The 27,918-nt window shown below is 38.5% G+C and overlaps 1 protein-coding gene across 3 annotated transcripts; it reads right to left on the bottom strand.

The window, feature by feature from the left end:
• Positions 1-1,294: 1,294 nt before the first annotated feature.
• gkup (glucuronokinase with putative uridyl pyrophosphorylase) lies at positions 1,295-25,157 on the bottom strand. 3 transcript variants are annotated; one of them, XM_077565921.1, is made up of 23 exons: positions 25,011-25,157; positions 22,806-22,915; positions 22,379-22,423; positions 21,168-21,321; positions 21,021-21,092; positions 20,854-20,942; positions 20,622-20,775; positions 19,082-19,159; positions 17,394-17,485; positions 17,170-17,275; positions 17,018-17,097; positions 16,856-16,924; positions 15,375-15,435; positions 15,259-15,275; positions 14,143-14,200; positions 10,116-10,208; positions 8,765-8,825; positions 8,560-8,673; positions 6,736-6,793; positions 6,484-6,552; positions 3,827-3,890; positions 3,672-3,743; positions 1,295-1,670 (listed from the first exon to the last, which is right to left on the bottom strand). In XM_077565921.1, the coding sequence occupies exons 1-23, from the start codon at positions 25,065-25,067 to the stop codon at positions 1,575-1,577; spliced, it is 1,869 nt and encodes a 622-aa protein (XP_077422047.1). In that variant the 5' UTR covers positions 25,068-25,157; the 3' UTR covers positions 1,295-1,574. The 3 variants fall into 3 exon arrangements, with proteins under 3 accessions (XP_077422047.1, XP_077422048.1, XP_077422049.1); XM_077565922.1 differs by having other exon boundaries at positions 22,806-22,912; XM_077565923.1 differs by lacking the exons at positions 1,295-1,670; positions 3,672-3,743; positions 3,827-3,890 and having other exon boundaries at positions 6,487-6,632.
• Between the last annotated feature and the right edge of the window lie 2,761 nt (positions 25,158-27,918).

Raw genomic sequence — 27,918 nt, 5'->3', positions numbered from 1 at the left:
AGATTCACTCGAAATTCTTGTAATAATGCCCGATTTTGGCTCATTGACTCACAGTTTTTGATATGGTGTAAACCTGATGTGTTATAATGCATTTTCCGTGATTACTGATGCAATCGCTTCTTTGACGAGTCAAAAACATGAAAATAGAGGAATTTGTGTGTTGAGAGTGTTAACACCCAAAATCCACTAGGTGGGGTCATAGGCTAATAAATGAATTTGCTTGTGCAAAGCCCGCTTCAGATTGGTCAAAATGAATGTGATAAAAACGGTTGGCATAACAAAAAAGTTTGGTGTTGATATGTCTGAGCTCACTTTTAGTCTATTTGGGCATGCATTTTTGCAGGTGTGCACAAGAAAATACAAAGGTACTGCCCACAAATGCAAAAAAAAAAAAATGTTGCACTTGTTTATTACTGTTATTGTTTGAATTTCAACTCTTACTGGTTGGGTGTTGGAATTTCTTTACTCTTATTGGTTCTGGGCATTTTTGAGGTCGCTGTTCTTGCGATGATCACTACTTCGCTTTTCTTTCACTACAACTGGTAGCAATTGCTAGAAAGATTGGAGGATGCGATTCGGCTAGTTTTTGAAAGTACTAATTCCGAAGAAGAATTTTATTTGGACGCTAGTTCGGAGAGCTCGGAAGAGGTTGAAGAGTCTACTCTTGGACTTTGAATGCCGGAGGAGGAAGAGGATGATGACGATGAATACGGAGATGAGCATGACGAGGTGTGGGATGTGGACTTATGACTTATGGACTTGTTTGAGCCTCTATGTCATATTCAAATTAGTATTTTATTATATATATATATATATATATATATATACACAGCATAGTTAGTCTTGCTATTAGCATAATACTGCTATTATTGCCAATAGGGAGCATTAAAAAATAAAAATAAAAACTATATATGTATAGATAGGTCTGATGCCACTGAACATTTTGAGCGGAATAAAGTGAAAAAAATATTCATAAATGACTAAGTTATCACACTTCATAGGAAAGCCAGATTTGGGACAAATTACAAGAATTTTGTGCTATTCAGAAAACTGCCATTGTTAATTTCGCTGTTAGCATAATACTGCTATTATTGTCCATAGGGGGCATTAAAAAAAATATATAAAAAAATAAATATATATATATATATATATATATATATATATATATATATATATGTATATATATATATATATGTATAGATAGGTCTGATGCCAGTGAACATTTTGAGCGGTTGAAAGTGAAAAAAATATTCACAAATGACTAAGTTATCACACTTCAAATGAAAAGTCTGACTTTGGTAAAAATTACAAGAATTTAATCAAAACAAAATAACGGGCACGGGACATACAGTATATATATATAAACATTGCCGTTTGTGGTAATGTAAGGTGCAAAAAGTCAAAAAAATGTGAAAAAGTCCAAGGGGTATGAATCGAGTACTTTTTCAAGGCATTGCGTATGACATATTAGCACCAACTTGTACCAATTTACATATTTGCATTTACATTTGTTGATATTTCTCAGGTTGCCTTTGTTGGCTTTGAGCAGGCTGGCTTGATTCCTGGGGAGACAATCACGGTTGACTGGTGACAGTGTTGACAGATGGATTGTATGGAGTGATGACGCAGAAGACACAGCCGGCCTCTTGGAAAGCTTCTCTCAACTGCTCCTGATGGGAAAGACAAAAGTTACATCAGACAAGTAGATATCGCTGGTTTTACTGCTGACGAGTAAGCGAGCTGTACCAACTTGGTTCTTAGTATAAACATGTTAAGTTTACACAAATACAGATGCAAATTTGGCAACTGAACATAGTGTGTATCCTGGTGGGATTCTTCCAAATGTTAATTATATGCTATGTATGCTACTAGTTAGTACCTGCATAGGAATAGCAAGACTCATGTAAACTTTGTGGTACACACAAGTATGATGTAATACATTAGCAGTTTCTGAGTATGTACAGGAGCTACGTAACATAAAAGATCATTTTAATGATATACAGTGAATGATTGAAAAATTGTCAGACGGACAATGACAGATGTGTACCCAGGGCGCTTATGAATAACGGAACGACAAAATATAGTCAAACGCACACCTCTAGTAGCTGTTGCACTTACTAGGAAGCTACGTAAATTCAAGCTTTGTTAATCTTCACCAACATCACTTTTACCACATATTTAAAGTCATGGGAGGATTTGGAGATATCCCAAGCAGAGGTGGCAAATCCAGAAACAGAAAGTAAAAACCCTGCCACAGTTTGGCTTTAGCCATTGATGCTAGCTCTAGCTCCCTAGCAGGTAAACGAGCACCATGGGAGCTAGCTAGCTAGCACCTGGGGCTAAAGCCAAACTCTGTCAGGGATTTTCTGGAACTGGATTTGCCACTTCTGATCCCAACTGACTTAGAGAAAAGAGCTGTTGCACACACTTGAATGAACAGCAGTTATTCACAGAGTGATCACTATAAGACACTAACCCTAGACATGACAGATATGATTTGAAAAAGAGGAAAGGGAGTGACAGTGACCCTTGAGCAAGTTCAGCTGAAGTGTTAGAGCACAGGTGGGCAATCTCGGTCCTCGAGGGCCGGAGTCCTGCAGGTTTTGTAGGTTTCTCACTTCCAACACAAGCTGATTCCAATCAACAAGGTCGTTATCAGGCTTATGCAGAGCTTGCTGATGAGCTGATCATATATCAGCTGTGTTGGAGAAGGGCAACACGCAAAACCTGCAGGACTGCGGCCCTCGATGCCCACCTCTGTGTTAGAGACAAGCTTCCCAGACTTTGTGGCGCATGATTGAGGTTTAGGTGTTGTCCTACTCAGTCATACAACAGTAAGTAAAGTTGACAAAGAGTTGATAAAGTTGACTCCAAACATTTTTTTCATGTTCAAAATGATGTGGTTTATATTATGCGAAAGCATCACTGAATTAAATACAGTTAAAATTTACATTTAAAAACATGAAATCTCGTACAGTACCTTTTTTTGGTTTCAACTTTTCAAGTAAAGTCCATTTTTTAAGTACAGTTCAGTTATATTTAACTTAGGTGCAATACATGTGATTTTTATGACTAAAACCTCACCTTCTGTACCTTACGACTATGTTAATGTTGGTCATGATGGCGGCACTTAGAGAGCTAAACATTTCTGTGGGCAGTGTAGCACCCTATAACAATCATTTCCTGTAAATGTAATAATAACACCTGAAAATGTGACCAATAATGTGGTCAAATATTCTGACTGGTTTTGTAATAAATAAATAAAAAATAGCGATAATGTAATATCTAATTAAAATATTATATTAAATATATCATATCCAGAAGTATTTGTGGCAGAACAGTTCTAATCAAGTGGGTGGATCTTACTTTGATTAACTCTCTGCAGAGTTGGTTTAACACTAAATCAATCAACTGTGTCAAATAACTCCAACACTGACCTCCATACAAATCAGTCAGTGTTAAAAATGTTGAGAATTAAAATAAACTCTGAAACATTTAATACCACATTTTTGACAAAGTACAAATTGCATTACATTTTCAGGTGTTATTACATTTTCAGGAAATTAATATATTACAGGGTCCTACAGGCGGTACTTGATGTAAAAAGTTTGAGCACCACTGCCCTCAATAAAGGCAAAGGCAATTGGAAATATTTTGAGACGTAATCTTACTAGTGTTTCTGGGTCAAGACACAATCCCACCACTGCCCCTCCGCTGCCAGGTAACTTCACAGCTGAGCCAAACTGCAAGAACCACAGAGCATAAGAAAGACACAAATGTGAAACTGAATGTTGTTGAATAAAATGTGAACTTATACAGTGCCTACCTGCTTCGCTAACGCCACCATCTTGAGGTTGCCGGGACCAAGGGACTCATCAGAGTACAGGGACCTGGAGAAGGTTTTGTTTTTGCTGTTTAGTCTAAACATGCTTGTCACTATGTGGCTCTACACCTTCCTTCCTTCCTTCCCTCCCTTCCTTATCTGGGGTCGGCCCGATTTGCCTTTCCCCAGCCACTTGCTCCACCTCTTCCAGGAAAATCACAAGGTGTTCCCAGACCAGCCAGCAGACATAGTGTCTCCAACATGTCCTGTTTGTCCCAAGGGCGTCCTCCTGGTGGAACATGCCCGCAACGCCTCATCAGAGAGGCGTCCAGGACACATGGATGCCCAAACCACCTCATCTGGCGCCTCTCAATAAAGCAGAGCAACAGCTCAACTCTGAGGGCCTTCTGGCTGTCCGAGCTTCTCACCCTATCTCGAAGGGAGAGCTCCACAGCTTGTGACCTTAGTGAAGGTCCAAATATACTGTAGCTCTAACAATAAATCAAGAGCTTTGCCTATCAGCTCAGCTCCTTCTTCATCACAACAGACCAACAGAGAGTCTGCACCACTGCAGGTGCTGCACTCAACCACCTGTCAATCCCCCTCTCCATCCTCCCCTCACTCATGCAGAAGACACCAAGATACTTGAATTCCTCCACTTTGGGCAGAAGCTCATCCCCAACCTGGAAAGGGCACTCCACCCTTTTCCAACTGAGATTTGGAGAGCGTGGCTTGATGAATCCAACAGTACCACATCATCTGCAAAGATGTAACAATGAGGCCACCAAACCAGAACCTATCAACGTTTTGGCTGCGCCTTGCAATTCTGTCCATTAAGGTTATGAACAGAATTGGTGACAAAGCACAGCCTTTGGGGAATCCAACCTTCACTTGAAACCAATCCGACTTACTGCCGGCAATACGGACCAAACGCTGACAATGGTCGTAGAAGGACCGAACAGCCTGTACCAGGGGGTTCGGCACCCCAATACTCCTAAATCATTGGGAAACCCCACGATAAGGTGACAGCTCAAGGAAGGTTTTTCTTTTCCCATGATTAAATTTTAGCTTATTAACCTTGCTACTGAAGAAAAAAACTCTCTTAAATATGTCCTTTGTATCAACGTTAATTAGTCTCGTCCTTTTAGCTGTTTAATTTGTCAAATTAAGGTAAAGGTTTTTCCCTCTTGATGTTGAAAGCTGTTTTTCCCACTTAAACTTTGGGTAGAAATATCTAGCCTCAAGAAAATACAGGGTATGAAAATGCACTTTAGTGGGGGTTTCAATCATTAATATGCACCCCCGGCCTGTCTACAATTCAACCAGGTATGAAAAAAGTCAGTCCACGACTTCTTTAGCTTTCGCTTCCTTTCTAAAACGTGTGCTTCAAACGAGCAGATTAAACTTCCGTGACTTGGTGAGGTCAACAAGACACGGAAGTGCACTCGACCCAGCCCCCTCGGGTTAGTGGCACTGCCTGTGGTAAAGGTTTGTCACCCCAATGAAATTCGAGAAGCAGAGAAATGAGCATCCCAGTGCTTTTCTAGTTCCGATGTCGGAGTCTCGAGAAGACAGTGGATTAATTTTATTTTTGAAGGACGTGTGCCGACAGCATTTCTTGAAGAACTGTTTTGTTAATGAAAGCACCCGGTGTATGACACGACTGCAAACGTGAAAGATTTAACATTTTATTTTAATTTACCCTTCCTTCCTATCCTTTCAATTAAAGATGTGCCATATCATACCTTGCACCATATCACCGGTGTATTTTTTGTGCCTAAAGTAGGATCTACATTTGTCGTGTGGAGGTTGTTTGGTTACAAGAGGACAGATATGATCAAGCAGTGGTTGGATAATACTGAAGCGGTTGTGTATTGTTTTGCCAAGATACAATCCGCGGTGATTATTTTGCCGTGACTGGCAACTCACCACCTAGTTGACGTGACTTTGTGATACTAACCGGCCGCTAAGTGGTCTTGACGAGACGGATTGCACGTTGCGACCGCGCAGTGGCCTAAATGTGCACATTTGTGTTATTCATAACCGCTTGTAAATGTCTACAATCATTCACAGCAAATCAGAGACATTCATGGCAAACTAACACTCGCAGAAGAGTTGCCGGTTATGGCAAAATAACCACTGCTTAGACAATCGCAAACTAACGCTAAAACAGTCTCTATAGTAACGTAATGCTAATTTTTCTTACGGTAAAATGTGATGCCACTTTTCCACATATTAAAATAGTTCACAAATGTGTAAAAGACATGTCTGTCTGGCTTAAATTGGTACGGTTGTACCACACTGCTTCTGCTCGCCATGGCTGAGTCGTTTCCATTGCCATTCACAACATTAGCACATGGCTACCATGACCGAAATCACAGCCCCTTCAAGAGAGAAGGGTATGGCCTGGGCATGGCCTGGGCATGGCCTGGTTTCGCTATTTACATAAAAGTGACACACCTCTAAAACAGGCTGTTTTGAACAAAGCGTTTTTTAGCTGATTTCGGGACAGCAAAAATATTAGATCCAAAGTCAATTTTGACGAATTCATGTCACAAACATGTCTTTTACACATTTAAAAACGATTTTAGTATGTGGAAAATATTGTGCATTACAAAAAGTTTTCCAATCCTACTAATGCAACAGACTAGACGGTTTACCTCCTTAGCTCAAAGTTGCGGTCCATTAGCTCCGCGAGACGGTTCCAGTCTTTTTCCATTAGAGCCACCCTGAGAGAACAGATGGAACGTTTCTTTCAGCCACTTGTTAAAGTGAAATGATGGTCTTGTTAATTATTAGTTTTTTTAATCTAAAAAAAAAAAGAAAAAAAAGTCATATCATTTCTGAAAAGAGTCATCTAAGCAAAAGAAAAAAAACACACATTAAAAGCATGACTTGGTGACTTGATATACCTGGCTTGATCAGTAAGTTGGGCAAACGTCTCCATGGCTTTGACCACAAGAGGCTCCCCTGAAGAAAGACAACTCATGCTAAATATTGAACCAATAGGCAACCACTATTCACGTTAAGACTACTGTAAAGAAATATCTATACTAGGCGTCGGGCGAAATGGCCCAAAAATAATTTTTTCCACAACATTCTGGAAAATTACGATTTTAATTTATTTTAATCAAAGTAATAAACCCAAAAAACATTTATTTATTATTGATTTACTAACACAAGAACATAAACTTTGAATAATCCAGAAGAACTCAAGAGTTTACCCCGATTTAGCTCATTTTAAATTATTTGATTTTTAAAATGACAAAGTAATGGAATGAATTAGATTTTTTGACCAGCCCTAAGCTATACAATATAAAATATGGCTTATAAAACGGCATGAAACATTGTGTACCTTTTTCAGGTAACGACTGATCTTATGATGACTGATTCCAGTTTTCTGACTTTTGGAGTTTTGCATGTTACTAAAATACGTGTGCAGCGGATTTGAATTATTTTTGCTGCTCAGTTAAATCTATTTTGGGTAACTCTTGTTTATATTGGGTGCAATTCTACCATTGACCACAAGTGAGCGCTGATTCAGTTTGAGACTGTGTACATTTGAAAGAAAATGAACAAAACTGAAGTATTGCAGCACAGCCTAGTTTTTGGAGAAAAAAAATTGAATGTCATCTGCTGTAATTAAGGATGTTCTATACCACTTTTTTTCAGACCAATACCAAGACGGGTTCTCAACTCTTGATTATAGTCACTGACACGATACCAAATACTGACACCACTAGTACATAAAATTCCCCCCAAAAAACAATGACGGGTAGTTTTAAATAAAGAGCTACAGTATATCCAAATGTAGCATTTTCCTTAAAATTGGACGAAATTAATGGCAATTTTTTCTTCTTCTAATTTCTAGTTCCTGATCATAAAAAAGCCACAAGAGGGCAGCCAATACTGGTATCGGCACCAATACCGATAACCCGGCATTGGTACTTGCCCCTCAGCTGTAATCCTGTAATAAAAACATATTCATACGGGGTTGTTTTTTTTAAAAATGTTTTTTATGCTAGAGCATACAGAAGGCTTTGATGCAGCCTCTGGACTGTAGAAAGCAATGGTAGTTATTACAAAAACGGTCAGCAGGTGGCAGCAGAGTATAAGAGATCAGCCAGGGCCATGTTGCAAAAATACTTTCCCCCCAAGTGTTTTGAGAAGGTTTGCTGCAAAACTGAAACAGATAGAAAAAAAAGTTTTCATCCTGATGAAAGAAGAGACTCTAGTCTTTCTTTTGGTAGGTTCCAAGTTTTTATAGCAATGGAACACAATACTCTCTGGGCCTTGCAAAATCTGTCAAAATCCAGTAAAACAGCCGGGAGCGAAGGGGGTTGCTTTAGTGAAAATGGCTGGGAGTGAATGAGTTCAGATTGTTAGTTGACAAAAAAATATTTGTTTACTGTAAACAGCTACAGTTGACTGTAAACCACACTACAATGCTTGTACAATATTTGTGTTATTCAGTGCTCTTGCTCTCTCTCAATATATGTATTAAATGTGTTTGCATTGTTTTACAAGTGTGTTTAAAGACATTTTGAAAATCTAAGTGGTGAAAATGCTCTAAAAACATGCCTAGAGAGCTTTTATATAGGGGAGAGTATTTCTATATCACGGATTTCATTTTTTGTAGGGGTGGTCTGAAACATAACCCACGCAATTGAAGGTAGGAATCACTATACTGCATTTAAAAAAGAAGAAGAAGCCTGAAAAAGGATATATCAGCCTACCACTTAGCCAGCGTTGCCGTACGTTGTTATGAATGCGTCCAGAGTCACTGGGGTCACTCAAGTAGGCCAACCAGAATGGAGGCAAGTCACTCATATCTAAAGAGATGTAGTTTCCTAAAAGACCACACATATGAAGTCCATTTAAACGATAAACCTGTTTGTACTTTGATATCTATTTATACATCCTGTACAGTGGTGTGAATACCGTAATCCTGCTCTTCCATGAGCTTCTTGCTGAAGTCCATGTAGACTAAACCTTCGTAGACCTGCACGATAAATCATATTTTCCTGCTACTGCTTGCGTACATAGGAGTAATGACAAACAGGTACACCATTACATTACAAAAGTGGTGACACACAGCTCTTAATCAAATAAATAATTTAAGGGTTGAAGGTGGAGTGCGAGACCTCTAAGATCTTCTTGAGATAATTCCATGTTTCTAACTTTGTGGGAGCTGATAGATTGTATATCAGCATGACTGCGACCATTTGCACAAAGTATACGCCATAAAAAGTATCGGTTGAAGGGTCTGGTGGGGCAACAGTCTTGATCTCAACCTCATCAAATAGCTTTGAACTATTACAGGGATTGTGAGCCCTCCAATTCAACATTAGTGTCCTCTGATGTCGCATTATCTTTGAGATGGATTGACCAAAAATAAACACAAACACACTCCAAGATCTTTTAGTAAATCGTTTGACGTGTTTTTAGCTGCAAAAGTGTATAGTACACCATACTGTATATCGCTGGCATTGGACCGATTGCTCTTAAGTCACAATTGGTTGATTTGTCAATCTTTTTTTCAAAAATCTTATAAACTATTTACCAATGGTAAATGTTGAAAATGGCTTACTCTTTTTGATGATGCAATGCAAATGGTTAAACAAACAAGCCATTTTTGGGGTCTCGTGAAAATGGACTATTTTGGAGGTAAAAGTTTTCGGCCTCACACCAGTTCAAACTCCGAGGCATTTTTTACTCCGATTTTTTGGTTGAAGTCCGAATTGTACGAGTTCCGAGACGTTCAAACTCCGAAGTTGCACTGTAGGTACATTTACTCAACACAGGAGCAGTGATTCCATAATTGCTGCCAGGAGTTGGTTACTACAGAGTCTGGTTTTAAGAGTGGAACATTGTACAGTGATACTACAATATTGTAATTAAAATATAGTAGGGTTTTGGTATTGTGGCTGCAGCATACTCATAACATGTCGATACTGTATGCGTGGTTAGGTTTAGGAATATTATGGAATAGAGCTGTAAATATTTCGCCATAAGGGTTTTAATATATGTGCGTGATGGTCCAGTTTGTGCTTTCCTGTCTGTAAATGCGTACGTAGCAAAACTTGACTTGTACAGACAACTGTCAATAGCAAAGGTAAAACAGTGGGTCGCACACTCTAAGATGGGGCTCGGGCTCTTGGAAAATAAGTAAAAGAGAAGGAATATATTCTTTTAACAGCATTGTTTGGCCCCATGATGACTGTCGAACCACCGGGCATTTTCCCGGTACGCCAGATTGCCAGTTCAGCCCTGTTTAAGTGGGGTTACTTACCTGTGCAACTCTATCTTGAAGGCCTGCGGTAATTAAGAGTTCATCAGTTTCCACATTAAGAATGAAGTTGGCTCGTTCTGGCTTTGGGAGGTCCTGGTATGTAAGTAAACAAAACAGTTTGTCAATGTTTAATATCAAATCATCTTAATATGAGAGTTCAAAATGAAAGCTGTTTTGAATGTGACTCCCACCAAGTGCAGTTGAGTTTTGTGATTTTGATCAATTTTTTTTTCCAGATACAGTGGTAACAAACATACATACACACATTGACAAAGTTGTTGGTAAATCTCTGTTAATATTAAAAATAAAAACAAAACTCGGGTAAGAAAAATAATCCTAGTCAAGATGTAAAGAAAATTAACCAATGAAACTTGAATTGAAAATTGTAAATGAAAATTGAATTGTGGTTCAACAGAATTATTTTAACAAACAAACCCATGGAACAGGCTTGAACAAAAAAGATGGTAGAAAAGATTGACAATAATTTGACCATAAGGATATGTTTAACAAAGGTATGTCTTGTAACTAGACAAAGTGCAATTTCTGCAGAAATTGCGTCCAGGGATGTGATTTGACCAAAGTGAAATTATCTGAAAATTTAGCCGGGGGTCTGGGGGTCGCTGGCACCCAGCTAGGTCCAGGGTCATAGTGCCCTGGTGGGGGGACAAGGGGGGCGAAGCCCCCCGGAGCTCATGGGTTTTCCGTGTTTTTAAGTACTTTCAATGCACTCACATGACAAAGAAATAGACAAAACAAAAGCATAAATTTTCAATGTATATTGAACTATCCCATATAAAATGGCAGTTTTAGTCAACTCAGAATCAGTCACATTCAAAAACATTGGACTGCCTTTGCTTTTAAAAACTATCACTGAGAATATCATCATATCTAACTAATGTGATTACTAAGTTAACACATAAATAATGTTGAAGAGTTCAAATTTTATGAACAAATAATTGTATCATGACCAAATGAAAAGTAACTCATATTAGAGCATACCACAAATGTCTTTGTTATAGCAGAAGATGTTATCTGTCGGAGTCATGTGCATACACAATGAACTACTAAAAAAAAAAAAAAAAAATAAAATAAAAAATAAAAATCTGAATTTTTTTTGGGGGGGGGGGGAGGTAAAAAAAGCGGAATTCCGCGAATTAGCGGAAAAATCACATCCCTGTGCGTGGAAATGCTGAAAAGCTGAATGCTATTAGCTGAATGATAAGATTTGAATGTATGTGCTTATAAAGTACATTGAAAGATAACTTTTTTTTTGAGAGAGAGAGAGAGTTCAGTATTGTTCATTCGGTAATCTTACCGATTCGACATGTCATCATCATTGCTCTCTCTCTCTCTTTTTCTTTTTTTTTGTATGTGCATGAGTATGTGCATGTGCGGGTGTGTGCGTGCTCATTAATTCACCTAAAACCTATTAAAAAATCCCATACCGTTCACCTAAACGGAATACTTCAGAATCTAGCGAGTCGTGAGGTTGTCAGGAGACCAGAGGAAGGATCAAAGAAAAGAAAGAAAAGTGCCGACCAGACATCACCTACTACCCACCGGGTTACCAACCAGAATCTTTCACCAACCCCAGAAACTTGTCAAATCCAACAAATTAGGGAGACCTCAAGAGGCCAAAGGAAATACTGAGGAAAAGAAGGAAGGATAGATGAAGCAGAGTGAGATCCAAAGATATCAGCCTCTACCGATTTAACGACCAGAGGAAGAAGCAGATTGTGTTTGAATTTCGGTAGATGTTGGTGTGGTGGATCTGGCATGCATGAAAACCTCCACCAATGAGGGGAGCCGTCGACCCCGGCCAGGACAGAGCAAGCACAACCTCCGGGCCCCGCAGGGGCCACCGGCCGGATAGCAAACCCAGGAGCCCGGAGCGCCCCCCCATTCTAACACAGCTCGCGGCCCAAACTCAACACAGCACAACGGGGCACGGCGGGTCCACCAGGCACCCCACCAGCCCACAGCCCATCACTCCCCCCACCCACCACAACCCAGCCAACACACACACACACACACACAGCCACCCCCCCACCTCACCAAGCGTGGGACTTAGAAAATGTTCAATGTCAGTCCCATTGAAAATATATGGGGAAAAAGTGATCTGTAACGTTAAATTGTGCAAATACTGTAAGTAATGTGGAATCAGACAATATGTACCCTGAGAGGCGTGAATTTTTGAAGCAAGTGGAAGTTGTTTCACAGCAAAAAAGTGTGGAGAATAAAAATCACAATAACATATTTGGGAATGCTTCAGCATTCACACAATTAGCACCACAGCTGACTTCAAATTTTTAAGCAGTCAGTCGGCGTATTTGTTTGATGACAAGCAGTCACTGTAATTTTTGGTGACAGTGTATGTTACACTTAACATGCACTAGAGAAAGCGAAGGTGATTAGAAAGAACATTTTGGTTATGTACATCTCCAAGCAACTAATTGTTCCAGTGCCCACACTTGGACATATTATTCAGAAATAAAAATTGCTGCCTGGACCTCGCCACAGGTAAATGACGACAAACTTGAAGAGACAGAAAATACGAATGGTAACAAAAGAGCCCAAAACAACCTCAAAATAAATTCAAGGTGAACTCCAAGGTCAAGGTACATAAATGTCAGATCAGTTGTTGTTTGAGCCACAGTGGACTTAATGGGAGACGACCAAGGAGGACACCACTGTTGAAAATAAATCCATCCTTCCATTAAATTATAAAAATAAAATAAAATAAAACTGCATGCTGACATGCCACAAAACTTCTGGGACGCTGCCTGTTGTCAAGATAGCTTGGTCTCAGTTGTAGGTTGTGGGTCTTGCAACAGGATAATGACCCAAAACACAAAGCTAAAACCAGCCAAGAATGGCTAAGAGCGAAACATCAGCCTATTCTGAAATGGCCTTCTATGAGCCCAGGTCTTAAACCCATTGAACATCTATGGAAGAAGCCTAAATGTGCCATCTGGTCAAAGCATCCTTCAAACCTGAGACAACCCGAGCAGCTGGCTTATGAAACGTGGGACAAAATACCTGCTGAGAGCTGCAGAAGGCTCATTGAAAGCTACAAAATTGATGAGTTTGTTTTTAAAAGAAATTCTGTTTAACCACAATTTTTAGACAGTATGTGATTTTCATTGGTTAATTTTCCTTTGTTTTCATTTATTATTACAATTCTTATTTTTTTTCTCTTTTATAATGTTTTTCTTTCATTAACAGAAGGGTACCAAAATGTTTTCTTATGTGTGCATAGTAGTTGGAATCGAAATTATACAGGCCCCAGTATAAATTACATTTAACTAATTTGCTCCCAAAAACGAATAAAGACGTTATATTTTAAATATTGCATGGTCCCAAAAACACATTTAAACTTTTTTTTAATGTTTTGTTTATGCAAGAGCATACAGAAGGCTTTGATGCACCCTCTGACCTGAAGAGGTTGCTTAAAACAACGGTAGTTATTACAAAAAACGGCCATCAGTTGGCAGCAGAGTATAAGAGATCAACCAGGGCCATGTTGGAAAAAAAAAACTATTTTACTCCAATTTCTAAATAGATTTGTGAATAATGATGAAACTTAGCTATATTCTAATGCTAATTGCTGCAAAACAGAAACTGATAGAAATATACTTTTTTCCTGATGAAAGAAGAGACTATAATATTTCTTTTGGTAGGTTCCATGTTTTTATAACAACATAACACAAGATTCTGTGGGCCTTGCAAAATCAAAATACAGTAAAACAGCCGGGAGCGAAGGAGGTTGCTTCAGTGAAAATGGCTGGGAGTGAATGAGTTAATTGCAAAATGTTCAGTCTTTCAATAGACAAACTTTGATTTTGTTCTTGTCTGTTGATTGCAAACCATTTTAACGAAAGTCCTATATTTTATTAATACCGTAAATAAAATCTCCAATGAGCTTGAATCATTTGGAATGACAACACTATGCACTTGGAGGAGGTAACAATAAAGACAGACGTAAGTATCAGTAAGGCAGTGTCAGGTCAATACTTGACCTCCTTACATTATCTGTGAGGTTGTAAAACTTCATGAGACACTTCAGAGTAGCTGAGACGATGGCGCTGCACAGAATATTGCAAGACCAGGTAAATATTTCATGTAAATGAAAATGAAAAACATACATTAACTTGAGCATCTTGCATTGAAGAGCATGTAAACATGTATAGTAGGGCTGGGTATCGATTCTAATTTCCTCAATCAATTTGATTTCGATTCACAAGAGTTCAGTTCGATTCAATTTAGATTTTTCCAGATTTGCTTTGATTCACTTCAATTCAATCCAAAATCAATTAAGTATGGCACATCAATTATTCTTAACTCCACAACTATTAAATTCCAAAGTAAATTTTGCAGAGGGAGTAACTGGTCAAATGATTTAGTTTATTAATGAAAGTAAGACGTTTTATAATCACTTAAAGGTGCATTGTGCCATTTTAAAAGGTAATATTAAAGCTTTTTCTACATCATGCATGCTCCACCAATGCCCAGATGAGTACAAAGAGCCTTGACTGTTTTACTCTGACTGCACCTATCAGCTTTTATCTTCCCTTTTTAGTAGAGTGCGCTCCACAGTTTCTTTGGGGAGGGGCTGAGTTTTTCTTTCCTTACTTGAAGTCATGTCTTTGTTTGTTAACTGTGGCTGTCGCTTTAAGATCGTGCACGTACTTGCACGCGCACCATGAACGCCTGACACAATTGCTGCAGTTACGCTTTGGGCCAGAGGTGGCAGTCGCGAGTAAAAAGTGACAAACTGCACAAAGATCCTATAAGTGTTACACAAACATTGACATGAGCAAGGCTGAGATGAAAATATTTCATATTCTAATTCAATATTTTTGAATATTATTGAAAAAGATCCTGAATTGTCTTAAAGTGCAATAAGTCAGGTATTTCATAATGTAAGAAAATAGTTTCAAATTCATATGAACATTACATTTCAAGAAAACAGTAAGGGACAAAAAATGGCCTTTAAAATTAAATTTTCTTAAGAATTTATGGGGAAAAGAGACGTATAAAACAATCGATTCATGGTTTTGATTCAATATGGATTTTTCGATTTTTTTAAAACCCAGCCCTACGCCATTTGAATGGGATGACACGTGGAAATAAAATTAGGAACCTGCTCCCAGCAAGGCCCTACAACAAAGACAGACAAGACAGACAAGGACGTTTAGGTTCCTCTTTTTGTTTACTCTCTTGGTTGTGAGGCAATTAGTACATGACGTAGACACTCACCACTTGTCGTGGAATATTTGTGTCATACTTGAGTGTGAAGTTCTGCTTTGCCAATGCGATGCTGCGGAGATTAACGTGGAAGGGACACATCAGTGGTGAAACACACAATGTAAATTACTAAATTGCCGGCGACATGCGCTGACTACGATTTAGTGGTGCCGGAAAATGGACCGACATTCTTGATGGCCGCCCCTGCTAATATGTCCCCTTGAAGACGAGCTGTCCTCTTAGTCGTGAGTTGGTGAATGATGATATTTTTTTCAAAGATAAAAATGATGACTATTCTTGCTTTAAATGTGAACAGCAGGGTGTCCAAACTTTTTTTCTCCGAGGGCCAGAAAAATTTAAGGATGCAAGGGCCAGTTTGAATTTTCTTTCAACCTTAATTGATCAAGCACACCAAATAAGTCAATCAAGCAATTACATATTGTTTATTTGTAAGTGTTAGGGCTGCTCAATTATGGAAAAAAATTATAATCACGATTATTTTGGTAATAATGGAAATCGCGATTATTCAAACGATTAATGTATTTTTTGGTACAAAACAAGAAAATTTTTAAGCATTTAAAAATATTAAGATTAATTTAAAAAATAGAAGCACTATAATTATGTAAGTTCCTTTTGGAGCAAACGGAATTTATATATATATAAAAATAAGTATTTATATATATATATACTGTATATATGTATATATGTGCGTGTGTGTGTGTGTGTGTGTGTGTACTGTGCAGTACGACGGTCATTTATTTTTTGGTACAAAACAAAGACAATGTTTAAACGCAAAAAAACAAAAATACACTACAATTATGCAAGGTCCTTTTGGATTAAACAAAATGTATTAAATTAGTTATTTTAAAATTTAAAAAAGATGCAAATGTATCAATTTAAACAACTAAAAAATTAGTATGAATAATTATTTTTTTGCGATTATGCTGATTTTGTAATTGTTGAGTATAATAATTGAAATTTTAACAGAATTTCATTAATTGCACAGCCCTAGTTTTTTTTCTTTTTTTTTTTACTGCTACCTGTACAGCTTTCTATAAGGCAAACGGTTTGGGATTTTACAAGATTTTGGGGTGGTCGAGACCCTGTAAGCCACCAGAAAATAACTGCTGCTGCACTGAACAGCAGTCAAATTCCATCTGTATTTTCAGAACCAAAACTGGAGCAATCTTTTATGAGATGACCATTTTGAAAGCCGTTACTTGGGAATCATGAATGTGATAGAGATAGAAAGTGCAGGCAACCGTTTTTGCTTGCAAAAAATAAGTATCTTTATTCACCAAAGTGTTGTGAAGAGAAATGTTGTTACTCATTTAATAGTAAATAGTTTACTTGCATCACAAAATTACTAGTGGAAAATGTCATTTTTAGTATTTGCCGAAGGTCGCTTAAAAGTGGATGGTGGGCCACAAATGGCCCATGGGCCATAGATTGGACACCCCAGTATTCAATATAGTGCTTCCATAAAATCTCACCCTTGTTTGCAGCAGAACTGGTAGAATTTCTTACAGGTTGCTTGCAGCAGCCGGAGGCCTCCAAAGTAGCTGCAGGGGATGAACCGTACAATAGACGACACATGTTACAATAACAGAAAATAATATATTATTATGGTAATATGTTAGTGTTATCATACACACCCTTCTTTCCTACTAATACTGAACAAATCTTGTAAGCTTCCAAACTCTGTGGGGTCGTTGAGGGGATGAGGAACGAGAACCTGTAATATCAAAGTAACTTACTTAGTTCTTGTTCTCGGTGGTGGTGCGCCAATGGGTGTGTATTGCTGTACCAAAGTCTGGCTTTTCACAAGGGTGACCTCGGCCCAGAAGTTTGTGATGGTCATAGCGATGGTTTTCCCGTTAAAGCAGTCAGATGGATTTCCCATTAATCCAACCCTGTCATTATCAGACAATTTATTGCAATGATAACATGCTCTTGGTTGCAGGGTAAACATCTAAATAGAAATCAATAAGAATCCTAAATTGTGGTCGTTGTTACTGTTTTTACACAAACCTGGCAAAAGACCGGAATGTGATTGGTCTGGTGGTTTTGTTGTTTTGCTTGGTGGAGAACCGAGTTAGCCACTTGGTGTAGTCTGACAGCCCCTGAGATGTTAAGAGACACTCATTTACATACAGGTGTTACTTTTACATGCAAATTCCCTTATAAGATGCCAGAAAATCAACATCCAGTTGAACTTTCAAATTAGCAGTAAAGCTTGACTGTAAATGAACATTTAATCAGGACAGTTATATTTTATGTGGACAATATTTTGGAGATTCTGATGAAATTATAACAAACCAAATTGCTTCCTAAATTATCCCACATGTACAGTATAAATAATTCATACGCTGCAAGACACTTTTACTGAGCAAATATATGCTTAAAGACCCAATGTGTGGTCCTTAGCGCCATCTAGTGGTCAAAAAACACCATTAGAAGCACGCATGAGCACGCACACTACAGTGGTTAAGAAAGACCACATTTCGCAATCCTCTATCAGAGGTGGCAAAACCGAAAGTAAAAAAAACTGGCTAGCTCCCATGGTGCTCGTTTACCTGCTAGGCCCGGCAGGGGTGGCCAAGTTCGGTCCTCGAGAGCCACTATCCAGCCTGTTTTCCATGTTTCTCCCCACTAACACACCTGATTCATGATCAGGATCGTTATCAGGCTTCTGCAAAGCTTGCTGATGAGCTGATCATTAGATTCAGCTGCGCTGAAGGAGGGAGACATGGAAAACAGGCTGGATAGTGGCTCTCGAGGACCGAACTTGGCCACCCTAGGGAGCTAGCTAGCTAGCTAGGGGGCTAGCTAAAGCCAAACTGTGAAAGGGTGTTTACTTTCTGGACTTGGTTTTGCCCCTGATGCAAACTGTGGCAGGGTCTTTAGTTTCAGGTGCTAGCTAGCTAGCTCCCATGTTACTCGGTTACCTGCTAGGGAGCTAGCTAGCATCAGGGGCTAAAGCCAAACTGTGACAGGGTTTTTACTTTCTGGACTCGGTTTTGCCACCGAGCTAGCTAGCTAGCGAGCTTGCATCAGGGTTTTTACTTTCTGGACTTCTAGTTTCAGGTGCTAGCTAGCTAGCTCCCATGGTACTCGGTTACCCGCTAGGGAGATAGCTAGCATCAGGGGCTAAAGCCAAACAGTGACAGGGTTTTTACTTTCTGGACCTGGATTTGCCACCTCTGCCTACCACCAATTCTTATTTTGCGTGAGCAAATAAGCATCTCAGCGAGCAACGGCGACTTAGCAGTCGTTGTGATGCCGAAAGAGTGAGCCTGAATTAGCCAAAGCAGCTAACAAGAGCGGCTAGCAGGAGTTAATCGGAGCCATAGGCTGGAGTGGCTAAGAAGAGCGGATAGCGGGAGGAACTAGTAAAAAAAAAAAAGCTTGTAAAAGCTTGCGAGAGCAAAGCAGAAAGTGACAAGCGACGGGCCCAAATCTCGAGAGTTAGTGATGACCACCTGCAGGCCCCAGCTGTGGAACGTAAGCTGCAATCGACCCATTGGGTCAGACACTGGATGCAAGCACAACATATTAAAAAAAATACATTTATGTCATACAACATATTTGTTTGCATACTATTGACATAAACAGTCGTTCTCTTATATGAATGAATTATTCACCACTTGATGGTCCTAGAGATCACTGAATGTCCCTTTAATATATGGAGCTGCAACTCATACAAGCAAAACACATACCACTTGTCCAATCAGCTGGAAACCAGTTGGAAGCTTCATTCCAAACACATCAAGAAGATTCTTGTTGATGACTCGCTCCTATGAAAAAAATGCTTGGATCACGAAAGATTGTTCGACCATGAGAAAACTTTTTCCAACATTACCAAAGTACAAGTGGATTATCTTTGAAGTCCAACAATTTGGAAACATAATCTATGAGGAAAATTCTTTAAGGAATGGGCAGATGCCGATTCCAGCCTTAGCCTTAAGGTATCGATACAGGCGACAGTGGCCGCTATTGATAGGGCTGGGTATAGGTTCAAATTTCCTGAATTGATTCGATTTCGATTCACAATAGTTCAGTTCGATTCAATTTTTCCCGATTTGATTAATTATGTAACATAAATTCTTCTTAAATGTCAATGACATGATAAAAAATACACAAATATTAAGTTCTAAAGTAAATTTTGCGGAGGCAGCAACTGGTCAAATGATTTAGTTTATTAATGAGAGTTATGAGAAGATGTTTTATAATCAGTTAAGTGTTACACAAACATTGACATCAGCCAGGATGAGATGAAAATATTTTCATAATTCTAATTTAATAATTGTACATATAAACTTAAAATATTCTGAATTGTCTTAAAGTGCAATAAGTCAGGTATTTCATAAATTTAAGAAAATACTTTTAAAATCATGTCAACAGTAAAGAGAAAGAGTAAGAAAACAGTAAGATACAAAAAAAATTGAATTTAAAATTTTATTTTCTTCAGAATTTATGAAGGAAAATGAACTATTTAAATAATCAATCTATGGTTTTATGAATCGATATTAGGCTTGAAAAGGAAAATGGATTCAATATCGTTTTTGTTTTTTTTTTTAAACCCAGCCCTAGCTACTGATATTGGCCACCCTCTTGTGGCCCTTTCACAATCAGGAACTAGAAATGAAAAATTAGAAGAATAAAAAATTGCCATTCATTTCATGCAATTTTAAGGAAAACTGCTGTATTCGGATATGTAGGTCTTTCTTTAAAATTATCTGTCATTATTTTTAGGGGAAATTTTATGCATCGGTGACTAGTTGAGTAGTCGGACTGGTATCAGTCTGGAAAAAAAAAGCCATCGACCATCCCTATTTCTTTTTTTTTTTTACTATACAAAAATTAACTTGCTTCTCTATTTGAATAAGATTGGAAAAAATATATATATATTTTTTTTTTTAATGCTCCACTTTCCTAAAGGCTGTCCTGGTTAGTAGCTTTATTTATTTTTAGCAGTTAACTTTTTGTTTTTATTTAACACTTGTATGCCAGCTATTTACAACTTTTCAAGAACATTTACTTTTATAATAGCAACACTTTGACCCTGGAACTTATTTTATATGATTTATTTCCTATGGCTGATATGGGTGGTTGATTTGCATCCCAGAACAAATGGTGCTTGCCTTCAGAGGCTCCACTGTACTTTGGGGTGGGGGCTGGGGGTAGAGCAACAAAGTGTGATTTATTCTAGGTTGGCGATGCCTTCTTTAAAAAAGCACAATGTTTCTTTTTACGAACCCAGAATTTTCCAAAGGACTTGTCTGTGGCTTCCCTCGGACTTATGAAGTCAGACAGGATGGGCAGAGTCTCTTTCTGGATGCAGTAGAACACCACGGTGGCCAGACGAGAAGATGTGAGCCCGTTCCGGGGTTTCTCCAAGAAACGAGTTATCCTGCATCACAAGGCAACACTAACTTCAAGCCCAGTCTCTATTTGAGATTGATTTTAATTCCTGAATATTTCTTGTCACCTATGGGAATCAGGACAGACTTCCACAATTCCCCTGGAGGTGCTTTTCTCGCCTTCCTCCATCTCATAATAGATGATGAGTTCTCCAGGCTTCAGCACACACACAAAGTAAGTACAGTTTTGATTCTGAACGAACGTGTCATTGCCTTAACACAAAATGATTTTCACCTTTGACCGGAAGAAACGGATCACTTGTGTGATGTCTATGTTTTGGTCTGCACACAACATGTCTCCAGCTATCTGCTTACACAGAAGAGAAATCAAGGCCAGAAAATGTCACAGATACTTATTTCATTTTCAACAGATCCTTATTACCACAATGATGTCGTCTTGCAGCTTGCGACTGCGTATGACAAGCTCCAGGTCAGCCACAGCGCCAAGCGAGTCTTCCTCTGTGGTGCTGCCATCATTTATTATGTTTTCCACTGGGAAATCATTGGCTGTGGCCCAGCGCTCAAAATGCTTATATCTAATCAGAGGAAACATCAAACTTGTAGTAGTAGTAGAAGTAGTATTAGTATTAGTAGCACTTATAGTTGTAGTATAGTAGTAGTAGTGCTTGTTGTCGTCGTAGTAGGAGTACTTGTCGTAGAAGTAGTAGTAGTAGGAGAAGGAGTACTTGTAGTAGTAGTCGTACTTATGTTGTAGTACTTGTAGTATAGTAGTAGTAGTAGTACTTATGTTGTAGTATTTGTAGTAATAGTAGTACTTATGTTGTAATACTTGTAGTAGTAGTAGTAGTAGTAGTAGTAGTAGTACTTATGTTGTAATACTTGTAGTAGTAGTAGTAGTAGTAGTAGTAGTACTTTTGTTGTAATACTTGTAGTAGTAGTAGTACCTGTAGTATAGTAGTAGTAATAGTAGTAGTAAGAGTACTTGTAATACTACTAGTAGTAGTATGAGTACTTGTCGTAGTAGTAGCAGTAGTAGTAGTAGTATGAGTACTTGTCATAGTAGTAGTAGTAGTATGAGTAATTGTCGTAGTAGTAGGAGGAGGAGGAGGAGGGGGAGTATTTGTCATAGTAGTAGTAGTAGTAGTAGGAGGAGGAGGAGTACTTGTCGTAGTAGTAGTAGTAGGAGGAGGAGGAGTACGGCTTCTGCACTCACTTATGTTGTAATACTTGTAGTAGTAGTAGTAGCAGTAGTAGTAGTAGTACTTATGTTGTAATACTTGTAGTAGTAGTAGTAGTAGTAGTAGTAGTAGTAGTAGTAGTAGTACTTATGTTGTAATACTTGTAGTAGTAGTAGTACCTGTAGTATAGTAGTAGTAATAGTAGTAGTAAGAGTACTTGTAGTACTACTAGTAGTAGTATGAGTACTTGTCGTAGTAGTAGCAGTAGTAGTAGTAGTATGAGTACTTGTCATAGTAGTAGTAGTAGTATGAGTAATTGTCGTAGTAGTAGAAGGAGGAGGAGGAGGAGGGGAATTATTTGTCATAGTAGTAGTAGTAGTAGTAGTAGTAGGAGGAGGAGTACTTGTCGTAGTAGTAGTAGGAGGAGGAGGAGGAGTACGGCTTCTGCACTCACTTGTCTGCATTAGTGACAAGATACACCTCTGTGAATAACTGGCGCCTGAAGACAGAGCGGACATACAATTAGCAAAATGACGTTAGGTAAACATCATCATGACAAAGAATGGAGAAAACTATCAATGTTAAAGGGATACTTGACTCATTGAGTCATTTTCAGCAGTAAAAAGTTAATGACCAATCATGGCTCAGTTGCTGACCAAACCCAGAAAACAGATGAGCCAAGATCGTTGTTAACTATTTCCTCAGCACAGGTGATCATCTTCGACAGCAAGTGGAAAAAATAGTTTTTAAAGGTATTAATTGTACATTAAAAATAATTAAGTTATCACATTCACTCTGGACAAAATATTAACTTTTTACTGCTGAAAATGGCTCGATAAGTCAAGTATCCCTTTAAAGCTTCTTCAGTTACTGAGACTCACAAGTTGACGGTTTTCCACCAAAAATCCAAAATCTTCCTTCCTCCAATGCCAGGAAGCAAGGTCTTTGGTACCCCAATTAGGTGACTGTACAAGCCGGTATCATCATTCTGCTTGAGGAGAGATGAATAACAGTACTTGTTATAGAAACTCATAATGTCAATATATAAATAGATTTCCTAAAGTTTGCATTAAGATTTCCGATACAGACCTGAAAGTATGTACAATTGGACTCAAACCCAAAAATGTACAAGTACGTTTTTGGGTTTGAATGAATTATTAATAAATATGTTTTTTAATACTTTGTCCTTCACACACAACAACATGTTTATACCCCCCCCCCCTTTTTTTTTATACAGAAGGCTTTGATGCAGCTTCTGACCTGAAGAGGTAGCTTAAAGCAAAGGTAGTTATTACAAAAAAATGGCCATCAGGTGGCAGCAGAGTATAAGAGATCAGCCAGGGCCATGTTGGAGCAAGCTCTTATTGTCAGTGTTTTCAACAGGTTTGTGAATAATGATGAAACCTGTTCCTAATCGCTGCAAAATGGAAACAGATACAAATATACTTTTTTCTAATGAAATAAGAGACTTTAATCTTTCTTTTGGTGTGTTTTTATAGCAATAGAACACAACATTCTGTTGGCCTTGCAAAATCAGTCAACATCCAGTAAAACAGCTGGGAGCGAAGGGGGCTGCTTCAGTGAAAATGGCTGGGAGTGAATGAGTTCATCTGTGTTCATTATATTACAATCCATTTTCTATACCACTTGTTGTCATTAGGTATCGACCTATACCAGCTGACTGAGTGAGAGGCAGAGTACATACCCCGAACTGAATCAAAAATTAAATACAAATGTATTTATTCATGTACAGTATACAGTATAAATATATTTTGTTGTTTTTATTTCCATTTAAATTTATTTTTGGGGATTTAATTTTCGAATTATATATTTTTTATATACTTTTTTATTTTCACTTTTAGTCATTTATTTATTTATTTAATCATTTATTTATTTTGAATTTTGGCAGTTTTGGTCCTCCATAGGAAATTAGGAATAAGACAAATATTCTATATTCAAGTTTTGGAAGTGTTAAAGGCCCAGAGGTGGCAAACCCAGATCCAGAAAGTAAAAACTAGCTAAATAACCTATCACGGCTAGCTAGCTAGCATCAAGGGCTAATGCCAAACTGTGGCAACGTTTTTACTTTCTGGACCTGGATTTGCAACCTATGTAAAGGCCCTAAAATGAAGTTACCTCAATAAGGAACCATTTGAAAAGGTAAACTATATTGAAATTAAAAGTTGATTAATGCTCTCATCAATTTCAGTTAAAGTGTTTAGATGATTCACTTATTAGATAATAATCCTCAAGAAGGATTTTAATGACTGATGACTAATGACTTTTTTTTTCATGGTTAAAAAGATCCTATGGTTAAGCTGGTAATGACGGTGGCAAAAACAAAGTGAAAACTTGGTGAAGACAGAGAAAGGGTGAAGTGCAATTGTGCAAGACTCATGGCAAAATAACCTTTTCCCAGCAGTGGACACACCAAGCTAAAAATAACCTATCACGGCCAACCACTGATCACGGTAAAATAGCCGAATCCCGCCAGGCCAGGAATACAGTACATCGCTCTGTTGATTGACCAATCAGAGGCGTTCACGGCCAAATAGCGCAAGCAGTCAACGTAAAATAACCACTGCCGTATTCAAATTAAGCGAAATAAAAATGATTTGTTGTATTGCGTTCTACTTTTGGAGAAACGGCAACAGGTATGCGTCACAGTCATGGTATGAAAAAAAGGTTCAGTGCTGCGATGAGCCGGGTAGACAAGTCCTGTTAAGACGTGCTGCCAATTTCATAAAATAAAATTAGAGCATCGGTTATTAAATTAATGTACAATATTGCGAAATAGTAATATAAAAATAAAATATAAATTTAACATTGGTTTCTGGTTAGATCTTCTCGTTCTTATTATACGTGGTATGATGCAAAATACTTTGTTTGCCAGAACCCAGGGTGTACTTATTACTTTAATATTGACATTTCACTCGTTGGTAAACAGCATGGGAATAACAGCTTAATTTTACATGAGCGGAGTTCTGACACAAGAGTTTGTCGCGACTCATCCACATCGACTCTGTGGACTTTGCCCTGGTCGGCTGGTACGTTTAATTATCTTCAGCAGTGAACACATCCCTCACCTTAATTTCAGTCTGTAAAAGTGTGCCGTGGCCGGCAACCAGCAGTATACAAATCATTAGGCCTGCTTATTTTTTCCTGGATACTGCTCAGGGAGCTTCTGTCACCACTGACAGAATCTTCTCTTGCCTTCTGCAGCCAGCCGTGCTCTGTTAAACAATTTCCGCTGGAGCCATAAGCCTTTTCCGCCACGCACACTACAAAATAAAACAACTTACGCTGGAGCCACACGCCTCGTTCGCCACGCAGACTACAAAATAAAATGTCATTTCACCACCTCTCATTGAAGATGATTTAATCCACCGTCAACCACGGACGGACTGGTGGACTCACATAGCCTACCTGCAGCGCATTCAACAATGATGCGTGGAGAGAAACAAAAGAAAACAAAACAAGTACTGTACGTCATTCGCGTTCGAAGTACGTTTCATGACCACTCGTATATCATAGAAAAAAATAGCTGGATTCGTGAGGCAAACGCATTGCAGGGGGCACTTGGAAACATTTTATATTTCCTACATCAATAACCTCTAGTACAGACGCACCAAAAAATCAGAACAGCGGCGTGTCAACTATTTTTTAATTATGTTGCTGATATTTAAAGTTAATAATGCACTGAATAATAAACACTGCCGATGCAAGCACTGGTTTATAAAACACACACACGCACGCGCACACACACGTATGCCATTGCTTAATTTCTAAAAACTTAGTAATGAGTGACACGTACTGCTTTCACGCAATGCGTACGCGCTCCTGCGCTGAGGTATAAAAAACAAAAAATCGGCGTTAAATACATTGGCACAACAATCGGATAGTGACCGGAGGCCCCCACCCCAACAACAGATTTCAGGCACAGATATTTATTACTCCATGCCATGCGAATTAACGTTGCACACTAGCTTGAGAAATCAAACGAGCGAAATGAACGTACACATGTTCAAATAATCAGTTTGACCATCTCCGTTGTGCCACCTAGTGGTAAACTAATAGAATGCAACGATTTTGAAGCAAAGAACGACACCGCTCCACCATCCACCCTCTTGTCGTCCTTGCAGTCTCAAGACTGCTGTGATGCTCTTGACCACCCACCAAGACAGGAAGTGAGAGTTGTTGCTCTGGACATCTTCCGAGCGTTTGATTCTGTGTGATACCGCAGACTTCTCATGAAGCTAGAACATCAGTTTGGGATCCACGGAAGACTGCTCCAGTTTCTATGCTCTTACCTGTTACATCGCTGTCAGTTCACAGTAATTGACGGTAAAATCTCTGCTCTGGCTGATATCAGGGCCGGAGTACCCCAGGGATCAGTTCTTGGCCTGACCCTTCATCAATGATCTCACTGATGTCACCCAGCTCCAACATGCATCTCCCACCCTGTTCGCTGATGACACAACACTGCATATGGTAATACCATCTCCAAACCACCGTGAGCAGTATGCCCAGCAAATCAGTGACGATCTCAAACGGGTTTCAGAATGGGCTGAGATGTGACATGTAATCATCTGCCCTGGTAAGACCCAGAACATGGTTGTGTCCTGTTAAAAAAGATCTGCAGACCAACCCCTATCCCCAGGTAATATTTCAAGGTACTGACTGCACTTGAGTCAGAAAACATCACCCTCCTTGCGGTGACCCTAACCAACACCATAAGTTGGGTGCCCCATGCTGTCAAAAAGGCAAAAAGTGCTCCATCTCTGCGGAAAACCCTGCAAAGTTCCGTCCCCTCAGCACAGCCCATTATTTGTCAAATTTATAGTGAGCGCCACTTCACATAGATTTTATGTATTCAAAGCATAGCTTCTAGCCATAGGGGGGAAAATCAAGAAAAAGAGCAACCAAATGTACCAAAGTCAAATGTTTAAATCATCACAGAACCCTTAAAGCATGGGCCTGATGACGACGGCAGGTAAGCTAGTGCAAGAAGTGTGACCCAAAACAGACAATTGACAATTCAGAACATCTGGCATTTCTGATATTTCTGCATGCAACGCAATGTAAACGTTTCCTTTACACGGTGAAAACAAACGTCGTATTGTATTGCTTTTGCCTGTGACTAGCATACAAAGCAGGAGTTAAATGACATTTCATCACATTTTATAATCAAAATAATCCTCACAAATGAAATGACTGTACAGCGATCCAAAATCCCAATGCTTTTCAATGAGCGGAGAGCTTCATTTCAACGAGTAACACCATTTTGACTTGGAATTGGCAATATACAGTAATGTGTAAATCATGGTCCATTAATATGTTTGGATTATTATTATTTTTTACTAGGAATTTAGCGGTTTACTGTGGTATCTGTATTTGCTGGGAATAGTAGGTTACATTGTGACCCCAAAAAAACTTGCAAGCTTGCAAGACTGAGAAGGAAGAGATAAATAGCAGGGCTTGACCTGCTTTTTGGGATTGAAAAAGTCTAGTAAATAAGGGATGTATTGAAAAACAAATATAGATTTTTTTAAATGTTATTGAAAAGAACATTTGCATTTTGAATTCAATTTGGTAAATACTGCGCTTGCTAATTGTAATGAACACATTTTAGCTCATATTTATAAAAACAAGGAAGTTAAAAGTGTGATTGACTGCAGTTCGTCATTGTGAGCTCTTAAAAAATAGAAAATTTGTCTTCTACTTTGCCTTACCATCTCCTTATCTCAGCCTTATGTATTATATCTACGGCATTTGAGGATTTCTTTATTATTATTTTTTAAAGTGGAATTTGAAGGTTGAAAAACAAATATCGATTTTTCTTTTGACTGAAACGAACATTTGCATTTTGTATTCAATTTGGTAAATACTGCGCTTGCTAATCGTAATTAACACATTTTAGCTCATATTTATAAACACAAGGAAGTTAAGTGTGCTTGACTGCAGTTCGTCATTGTGAGCTCTTAAAAAATAGAA

This window comes from Vanacampus margaritifer, chromosome 5, assembly GCF_051991255.1.
Source record: "Vanacampus margaritifer isolate UIUO_Vmar chromosome 5, RoL_Vmar_1.0, whole genome shotgun sequence".
NCBI classification, from domain to species: Eukaryota; Metazoa; Chordata; class Actinopteri; order Syngnathiformes; family Syngnathidae; genus Vanacampus; species Vanacampus margaritifer.
This window is presented reverse-complemented; position numbering and strand designations above follow the sequence as displayed.

What these genes read in the sequence shown, in the direction of transcription:
- gkup (XM_077565921.1), bottom strand. Translation starts at nt 25,067, where the DNA reads ATGATTTGTATACTGCTGGTTGCCGGCCACGGCACACTTTTACAGACT. An exon ending in TTCAAGATAGAGTTGCACAG is followed by an intron (nt 8,826 to 10,115) that starts GTAAGTAACCCC and finishes TTTATCGTGCAG; the next exon opens with GTCTACGAAGGTTTAGTCTA. An exon ending in CGCAACTTTGAGCTAAGGAG is followed by an intron (nt 3,891 to 6,483) that starts GTAAACCGTCTA and finishes AACCTTCTCCAG; the next exon opens with GTCCCTGTACTCTGATGAGT.